General features: G+C 42.9%; 1 protein-coding gene across 2 annotated transcripts in view; it reads right to left on the reverse strand.

The window, feature by feature from the left end:
• Positions 1 to 153, reverse strand: part of XRCC5 (X-ray repair cross complementing 5) — a 49874-nt gene extending 49721 nt beyond the window's left edge. Inside the window, exon 1 of one of the 2 annotated variants that reach the window (XM_071435197.1) lies at positions 37 to 153. In XM_071435197.1, the coding sequence (XP_071291298.1) occupies positions 37 to 54 (18 nt within the window). In that variant the 5' untranslated portion in view covers positions 55 to 153. The remainder of the gene's footprint in view (positions 1 to 36) is intronic. The other variant, XM_071435196.1, reaches the window with a different exon arrangement.
• Positions 154 to 10202: the final 10049 nt, after the last annotated feature.

Raw genomic sequence — 10202 nt, forward strand, 5'->3', positions numbered from 1 at the left:
AGCCGGCGGTACCCCCGGCGGGCCCCCTGCCCTCACCTTGCCGCTGGGCGCCATGGCGCTCGTGCCGGGACGCGGTGCGCCGCGCTCAGCGCTCCGCCCGCCCCGCGTCCCCCCGGGAACACGGCGGCGGCGCCTCGCGTTCCGCGGCGGGGGCAGCGCCGCCTAGCGGCGGACGGGGGCTCGGGCGGGGCCGCTGCCGGCGCTGCCGGTTCGGGACCGGCTGAGAGGAAAGCTGAGGTGGGCACGGCCGGGCTATGGGAGAGGGAAGGGAGATGTCGGGTGCCCCCCGCAGTCCTCCCTCCAAGTGCCACATCTCGCAGGCGTGGCTGTCATTTTAGCCGCAGTTCGAGCGGAGCGTAGCCCAGGACAAGCCCGAGGTAGGTGACTGAGGTCCATGAGGAGAGGCGGGTCCAGGGCAGGTGTCAGGGGCCCTTCTGCCCTGCTCTATCCTACAGCACCTCCCGGGCCCCCCATCCCGATGTAAACCCTGCTGTCAGCCCAGCCCCACAGGCGCTCACTTGTCCCCCACCAGCAGCACTGGAGAGACAATCAGGAGGGTTAAAGCTGGAAAACTCGTGGGTTGAGGTAACGAGAGTATAATAAGAAAAGCAAGAGCCATGCACACCAGCAAAGCAAACCAAGGCATTAATTCACTGCTTCCCCAGGGCAGGCAGGTGTTCAGCCATCTCCAGGAGGGCAGGGCCCCAGCACATGTAATGGTGGCTATGGCCAAATATCCACACTCCATCACTCCAAACAGTCCCTCTTCCTCCTCCTCCTCCTCTCCCCTCTACATACTATCATGTTATATGGTCTGGAATACCTCTTTGGTCAGCTGGGATCAGCTGTCCCAGCTGTGTCACCCCCAACTCTATTGGAGCATGGCCATACAAAAAGCAGAACAGGCCTTGGCTCTGTAAGCTCTGCTCAGCAATAACAAAAACACCTCTATATTATCAATCCCATGTTCAGCACAAACCCAAAACACATCCCCATACCAGGTGGTGTGAAGAAAATTAGCTCTAACCCAGCCAAACTCGGCACACCTTTCCAGAGAGGCTGTCTCCAGGGCTCCTCAGAATCCCACAGGACACAGCCTGCTGGGGAGCAGCCATTCCCCTTCACCACTGGAACAGGGATTTCAGCTGCCCAGAGCATCCCAAAGTTGCATTCTGCCCGTGAATCACCAGTGGGTCAGGTTTGTTTCATTAAACACTGGCACAACACTAGCTTTGTCCCACCATTAACAACAGAGAGAATTTCTGAACCACACTGCATCCAGGCTGTTTGATCAAACTGGAACCCACTGATTTTAAGAAGTCCTAGTAAAATACATGCTATATCAGGTATATCTTGGTGCCCATTGGCTATGAAATCATTAGAGATATATGAGAATGGCAAGTATTTCATCACTTGTATTTAGTACTTCTTGTTCTGCATTACCTTCCCTGTATCCTTTGAGAGTATCTTTACCAGTGTCTTTCACTCCTAGGTATATCTCAAAACTCATATATTATCTATAATTATTCTCAAAACAGAGCTCCAAGTGGGGATATTAGTGTAGCTACAAAAGAGTAAATCTTACATGAACACTTCAAAAATCTTGTACCAGAAGACGACCCTACAAACACAAGTGTTTCCTTTTTATACTGAGTGATGTCTGAAGACAAAAATCCCCTTTCCCTCCTTACTACACTGCCATGCTTTGGGAATACTGGTAATTGAGGGATTCTCTCTTCAAAGCACTTTGCATATCAAAGGAACAGAACAGCTTGGCAATGTGACAAACATTTTAGGGGAAACCTGTAGACAAAAAACCCCAGTCAGCTACTGCCAGAGAAAATCTTGCATTGTCTTCCTGAATGTCTCTAAGGAGATTTCAGATTAATCAGCCAAGGAAATCAGGCTGCTTACTATCATTATTATTATTCCTGATGTTATCTTAGTCCAAAAGCCCTCCCTTGGGCTCACAACCAGGCAAACCCCACTCCAGCTGATTTCCAGCATAGCTTGAATTCTAGGCACAAGACAGGAGATGTGCACACACACACAAGGGAAGAATAGAGAAACAAGAACTCATCAATTTAATCAGCAATAGCTTTTCACACACCAGCAGAAAAGCATTTTGCAAGGCATCATGATCAATGAACATTTTATTTTTATGCTGGGGTTGGAAAGTAAAACCTCAGCCCTGACTGCTGGAACAGAATATTGACATAAACCCCTTCTCTCTGACTCCTAGATTTGACAAGAAAGCTGAATCCCAGGCTTTGGTCCAAGCTCTTGCAGCTAGAGCTGTAATTGCAGACATTACTTAGGGAAACCCAATTTAGGCCAGAACTGGGAACCTCTGATTGCAGGTTTGTATGCCCAGCCCAGGTAGCAGTATCCCATTTCCTTACAAAGTCTGAGTAAAGCTAAAGACACCTATAACCATGAAACTCCATCTGTGATATTCCTATCCTTTAGCTCTCAGTCTGACATAAATGGGGGCTTTTAGCTCTCTGGCAAAACACATAAACAATAGACCCAAACATTTCCACCTCACACCTTCATGCTGCCAGATTTCTTCAGAGCTGTTTCCACCATTCAAAGGAAAACTGGTTAATCATTCCTGAAACAAACCTTAATCCACATTTCCTTTTTCCTTTGCAAGTGTGAACAGAGCTACCTCATTGGTAATCATCAAATCTGACTAACCAACTTCATCTGGGGCACTGGGGCTTTGTTAGCCTGGATAAAGATTTGAGGTACTTTGCTTGTAAAAGCATGAAAAAAAAAAAGGCTGTAATTAATTGTTTATTTCTATTGTATGGAATTCCAGTCTCTGGGTATAAATAATAAATATGTGACATCTCAGAGGACTCAGGATCCAGAGCGATCAGCTGTAATCTCATTCACACCAAAGTGTGTCCCACCTCAGTGTCAGTGAGGTTCTCACTCATTCCTCTGCTCACTCCTTCTTTGGTTAATTCCCCCCAAACCAAGCCTGAATTAAGTAAGCACACTCCTGGGAAGGAGCAATGAATGGTCTGCTTTGTGCTTAGCTTCACTCAATGCCTTTACAAGGCAGCAAGGAAAATGGCTTTCCTGGTTTTTTACAAGAAGGAATGTATTACCCAGAGAGTTACAGCTGAGACCCAGCTGCTTATGGCATCTCTGCGCAAATGTAAATGGCTTAAATGTAAAAGTAGCAAGATTACTTGGCCTTTCTCCCTCTTTACCCACAGGGTAAGACTTTGGATAAATGCCTGGTGGAAAGATGAATACCATAGCCATCTGGGATCTAGCCCAATAGCTTTATTGAAATGGATACATGAAGCAGATTTTTCTACAGAAAAATAGAATTAACTTTGCAATCATTACCTATTCTTTGCCTGGGATGATACATAAAAGTGGGTGCTAACTGCAAACTGAGGAATTATGAACTGAATTTTTCACATATAAACAAAGCAGGGCAAACACACTGTGACACCAATCAGCTCTGTATTTCCATCAGTACAAGCTTGGCAGCAGGCTGGAAGACAAAGTAGATGGGAAATTGGCACCCAAAATGAGGCAGAGCTTGGAAGCACATGTGTTAGCAGCCTCCTACATTGGGCTTTGTGAGGTGTGTAGTTGTCTTCTCCCAAGAGGTCTTTCCAAACACCTGCTTGAAAGCACATGCCAAAACTGTGGTGCAGACTAACACTGGTATTTATTATGTCCGTTTAGGGATTTCTGATGGCTCTTCCCAAGGGATGCCATCCTAACTCAGTGTTTGCTGAGTTGCTTCTGTGGAATACACATGCAGGGAAAAGAGGCACTCTCTAAAGCAAAACTGGTCTTTGGCTTTGAGGTTCAACTCCAAGTCCATAGGGCTTGTTCTCTGTCTGCGACTCAACAACATCTGGCACATTAAAAACTGTGCCTTTAATAAACTGGAAAATAACTTCTAAAGAATCCTTTGAGGGATTTTTCAGTTTTCATCTCTTGGTCTATCTGCTTTGTCCATTTTCAGTTAAGTTCATGCAATGCAAAGAAATGAGCCTCTAAGAAAACAAAGACATTACTGCAGTAGGAAAAAATAGTAAAATAGGAAAGATTATACCCCACCATCCAACCTTGCATGAAAACACAAAAGAAAAACATAGGAAGGAGAGGTAATGAGTAAAGAGAGTATATTGACTCAGGGTGTGTCCTGCCTAGCACATTCCAGTTCAGGGGCTCCTGAATAGTGACAAATGGATCACAGCTGATAAACTACTTCAAAGCAGCACACCCAGAACTCCTAATCCCATAGAACTGCAGAGGAGAAATGGCTCTTCAAATTTCTCAGCATGGAGCTGAGAGACAGAGGCTCCATGTTTGCAGTTCTTCTCCTACTGGGGTGTCACTGTTGCTTTTCCTTGTCACTGCCCCCTGCCCCAGCTGCTGAATTTACAGCTTCGTCTTTCCCTTCTCCAGCTTATGCAGTAATTACACATTTCTCAGGCAGAAAAAACACCCCTTCCACTGGCTGTTGTACACCAGGAGAGGCCTTATCAAGTACCACAGAGAGGGAAAGCATGAAACCACAGGCCTACAGTGCTTACAGCCCATTTTCCCCCCATGTGGTTTTTTACCTTTTCCACACTGTCATGGAGTCACACTTGAGAATCACACTCTTCTGTAGCCTGCATGTTCTGTCCTGCAGAATTACTGCCCATCCAGTAGTCTTCCACCTGCTGGTTTTTTATTCCCAATGAACTAAATGGCACATATGTCTCACAAGTTGAATCCTGGTTTCTTTCCTCTTCCAATGCATTTATGAAATTTCAAAAATAATTTTTTTTTTTAGCTCTTATCTTCTTAGCCATGGTGCTTGCTATCCCCCTCATTCTGATGACACTTCCAGATTTTATAAGAACTGTTTTGTCTTCAGCCAGGTCATAAAAAGGACACTGCACAACACAAGATGGCCGGTCCTGGGAATAACCACTAGGCACAGCTTAAGATATAGCACTCTACCTGCTTTTGCAGCTGTTTTTTCAGGCACCAAAATGCACAACACTTCCCAGCCTGCTTAGGAGAATACCATTTTAAACAGCATCCAAGCCTCACTAAATAAAAATAAGGAAGGTGGGAGGATGATTTAACAACATTTGTCCTTAAATCCCCCTGGTTTTCTTTTTACTTATTATGTTCTGAGTACCTACTAAAGGCTTAATTATTTGCTACACTCCTTTCCACTCTCTAGAACCCAGAGAGCCTCTAACTCCCTGACACCTTTGCCCTCTCTCATCCCTTTTCAAAGTAGATACTATATTTATAATCTCACACATGACTTTCAAGGGAAATCATTAAAGCTTGCTTTGGCCAGTTTTATATTTGCCTTGGATGGAATTCACCTGGCTCAGCTGATTTGAAAACATCTCCACTGCAAAGCTCTGTCATTTCCTGTTTTATCTCTAATCACTTTTTGCTGCTGATGTTAATTGTGTTGCTGCCTGATTGCAGATGACCTTTGTAAATGGACAGTCTTCCACAGCTGTCAATTATTTAATTAGCTCAAAAGGCAGAAACATATGCTGTGGGTCCAAAGGTTTCATCCCAGCTGAATCTCATGTAACTGTCAGGAGGAGACTGTTTAATGTAATTTCATTTTCTTTATTTATTTGTTTTTCTGTAAGAAGTAAAGAGAATATTAAAGTTGCAAAAGTCCAGCTCCAAAATAATAGGAATTTCTGACATTAAAGTTTCTTTTCCAACCTTAACCAAGTGTTTCTCTATGCTGTGATACAGATTCAACTACAGGACCGGGTACTTTTTGACAATGTCATAATCTATTTCAATATATATTGGGATAAAGTTAGAGCTGTGCACTCAAGGAGTCATGAGACTCTTGCCTCATTTGTTCCAAAAATTGGGAGACAGAGAGCGAAAGAGGAAATTCTTATGATTATGGTAACTAAATGGCACTTTAAGAATTAAACTCTGGTTTTGTTCAGCAGATTGCCTGTAATCTGATATAGGTATCACTTGAACCAAGTCTCTTACCAGTAACCACTGGTTGTGTGAATCACATTTTCTTAGTGCTCAGTTTGAGATGTCAGATCTGCATAAATGTTGAGCACTCACAGGCATTTGTGAATGGAGCTTCACTTTCAAAACAGAAAATGCCTCATTATGTTAAATGTTCAAAAAAAAATCATCTGCAAGGGGCAGGTCAGAGGGGGACTGAGCTTTTTTAGACTTTCATATATTTTAAAATATTATGCCTTTGTCGCCACGTATTAGTTTATCAGCATTTATGTCACATGTTATTTATGTTTATTTAGAAAAAACAAACCCAAAAGTATTTTTGAGAAGAATGTATACGTTACAGTGGTATGTATTATTGAGAGATTGCTTTGCTCAACCTGTGAAAATGGGATTTGACTACACTCCCAAATATAAGGACAAGCCAAAATGCTGTATTTGCTTCTCATGAAACATTCTTCCATGGCCCACTGTATAAGCCTGGCAAGCCAGAGAAAGAGGAGCATGAAGTCCTGAGGATGGAGATTGTTCCAGATTGCAGACCTACGAGGAACAGGAAGGAAGGGTAGGATTCGTTTTATGTTCATATATTAAAAATTAGCATTACATAAATTCTTCGTATTTCCATTGCAATTTCATGGCGTGTGGACCTCTCTGGATGCATTTCTAAAGCAGAAAGAAGTACTGCAGTGGCCTTTTATCCCCGTTTTTCAGTTCAGCCGCTGGAGGGCAACGTGATCCCAGACACCAGGCAGAGGCAGCTCTGCAGCCCGCCGGAGTAGGGAGCGTCACCCAGCAAGCACTGCCGAACTGGAGAGGAGTTTCTGCACATGAATCTGGCAGAAATTAGGCAATAACAGCAGCAATAAACCACATGCTCTTACATTTTACCTTTGAGGGAGGTCGATTTAAAAATTTCTTAATGCATTTAAAGTTTAGGATTGCTTCACGAGTTCTAAATCCGTGGATTAGCTAAAGGATTTCTGCAGGCAGTGATGCAAGAGCCACTCAGCCTGGTATCACGAGAGGCGAAATATTTCCCACTGCTAGGTAACTGAAAAGCCCCAGACATGTGTCTGCAGTGGAAACAACTCTGGCAGACTTTTCTGGATTAGTTGTTAAATCTGTTACAACAAATTATTTGTTTATTACATTTTATAGGACTATCTGCCTATGTAGGGTCTGATTTGAAATAGTTGGGCTCAACTGAGCTCCAGAGCACCTGAGTTCCTGGAGAAGACCAGAAGAGATCATGTCAGTTATATGTGCTTTGGGGAAAGCAACAGCCCAGCAAAAGTGCATCAAATAGTGTTTGGAAAAATGTTAAAGCCAATGTTTTATTAAGAGGTGGTAAGTACCTCTTAATAAAACATTGTGGCAGAAGCAGAATCTCATCCATCTTGCTCTCCCGGTGCCCTTTGTTTGGCAGCCCGTAGCACACCGCTGCCTGTGCAGTGCCTTTGTTGGCAGCCATGAGCACTGCAGCTGTGTTTGCAGGGGCTCTGCAAGGCGCTTTCATGCAGCAGATTGTTCAGGACAAGCGAGCTGGGATAACTCACTGCGTGAAGGATTTGCTTAGCAGATGCACAAGGATAAGCCTTTAGTATCCTCCCCTTTGGTTTCATCCTGCCCTCACCAGCATCGTGCGTGTTTGCATGCACACACACACACGGGCTGGCTAATAATCTAATTTAATCTTTGCAGCACAGGATTTTGTTCCTTATCCATTCAACTGTGGGAAGGGATGAGGAATCTCCAGCTGCCAAACAAGGCTCTTTCTGAGCTGAGAGGATCCCATTTTAAATTTCTATCTGTTTGCCTGCACCTGGAAGCAGATTGAATCAGACTGAAAGGATGAAATTTCGAATCTTTTGCAAAATATTTGCTTTAATTGCACTTTCGAAATGGAGCATTGCAGCATTGAGGAGGGGACGTCATGTTTTAATTCTTGTGAGTTTCCTGTTTGTACAGCTTTGGGGGACGAAGCAGCAATGTGAAGGAGGGAGCTTATATTTGAGAGGAAAGAAGGGATTAGGTTTGGTTTCTATTTGTGTAAATTGATGCTAACCCATTACACTAGCAGATATGTGACAGTGTAGAGGCAGGGGAAGAATAATTTCAAGTTTTCCCTGTCAGTTATTTTATTGTTTCACAGAAATTCCTTGGAAGTCATCAAGATAACAATGAGTTCTGCAGGTTTTTTTTGTACTAGACATTCAAGACAGACCTTTAATTTTTTATAACGTTCTATTGAAATAAATGGCTAATTTAGCCAACAAAACAGACTTGGTTTTAGGGTGGAACTGGAGCCTCAGAGCAATCCTGCTGTAATCATGGGGCTGGCTGAAGTCACCACCATGTCATGAAACTTTTGCCTTGGAGCCTGTTTCGATATTAGAGTCCATTGCTCCAGTGGTGTTTAATCGCATTAGAGACAAGCCAGTGCTATAATCACTGTGAGTCACTGAAGGCAGCTCCACCAACACATATTTAGGGAGAACTGAGACACATTGTCAATGACACTGTGCGTGCCTTGGGATGATACTGCTCATTATAGTAAATATTTCACTTTTTTCTTTACTACATGCAGATACTATGAATTATTTCTGCTCCTTTCTTAGGTCACCTGCTCATTTGAATAAATTAATGAAGGTTAAACTTGCTTGTGTTTATTAATTCTGCATGCCATTTTTCCGTGGATAAAGTGTTAAGGAAAATCTCCATTATCATGGAAGGATATTCTCGTAATTGCCTGTAATTATAAGGGCATCTCACTACAAATACATTTAAGTACATCATTAGAAACTGACACTTCGATACTTCAGGACAAGAATGTATTTTAGAAAGAAAGACTGAATAAAATGCATGCTCTCCTTAGGCTGACTACCCCAGGAGCTGTTGGATTCATGCCCAGCACTGACACTATAAAAGCCAGTCCCTTTATTTATGATATTTGGGGTGTTCGGATCACAACTGCAGGTTATTCAGATAATCAGGCTAGAATAAATTAATCTATATTTGGGTTATATCCTAATGAGCTGGTTTGCTGGTATTTTGTAGTAGAAATAATTGATTCTCTTACCTTATCACTGTAGGAGCAGAAAGAATTTGGCATATATATGAAGATAGTCTAAAGCACTTTCAAATATACTTGTCTTAATGTACATTACTGCTCGAGGAACTTGTAATAAACCATGCTCTGGGGGAACATGTTGTCTGGGAGGTGGGGAGTTTATCCTATTTGCAGGCAGAATATACTATCGAAATCAGTAGTTATCCATTTTTATCTTGTAAAGCTAAGTGTGCACCTGGCAGAAATGGCTAGGACAAGGAACCCTAAGACAAGGAGATCACATCTAAGATTTGCATCTTAAGGGGCTCCAGGTCAAATTTATCCATGAAATATCTAATTTCAGTGGATACAAACCACAATGGATTTTAGCTGCTGTACTCTGGGAATAAGGTTTTATGCTTTAGCACACTAAAAGCAAGGGCATTTTTTTAACACAGGGGAAAATGCATTGTTGGGCTGACTCAGGCATTCTCTGTATTTTAATGCATTCTGACAGACTTCAGCTACCGTGTAATGACATGAGATTAGGAGAACTGGAACTTAATGGAACTGGGTGACCAGGGGGGATACATGACAGACCCTCAAGCCTCATTTCTCTGGACTGCTTGTATGTAATCACACTTCACCTGTTATGTGGAAGGATACGTGGATTAGCCCTTCCTGAATTTGATTCAAGCTCTCTTTTTTTTTTTTTCCTTTTTTTTTTTCCCTTTTTTTTTCCTTTTTTTTTTTTTTTTTTTTGAGTTCCCTTTTCCATTCAGGGAATAAATGTGCATGCACTAATCTAGGGATGAAAACACATTAACACAACTGCCTCACATTGCCAAATGCTTGGAAAGAAGCAGGGAGGGCACTGATCCCATAGATAATTCACTGCCTGGGACAAAAAGGGGTTGCATAAATGTTGAGCCAAATTGTGTCCATCACAGTGCAGAAGTGTGCTTGTGCATCTTTATTTTCTCTCTGTAATGCTAATGTAATTGCATGCTTCAATGTTCAAGAGCACATTGGAGTGGCTTTTTTTAGCTAGTGGTTGCAGCTTCTGAAAGGTACCTGTGGGGAGTGGTTATTAGGATCCATTGTGCAACCTCTGCTGATAATCTCAATGAAGAATTGTGGGATCCTGGCC

Source organism: Agelaius tricolor, unplaced genomic scaffold (assembly GCF_023055355.1).
Source record: "Agelaius tricolor isolate 1412-34295 unplaced genomic scaffold, bAgeTri1.0.p SCAF_10, whole genome shotgun sequence".
In the NCBI taxonomy this organism is placed as follows: domain Eukaryota; kingdom Metazoa; phylum Chordata; class Aves; order Passeriformes; family Icteridae; genus Agelaius; species Agelaius tricolor.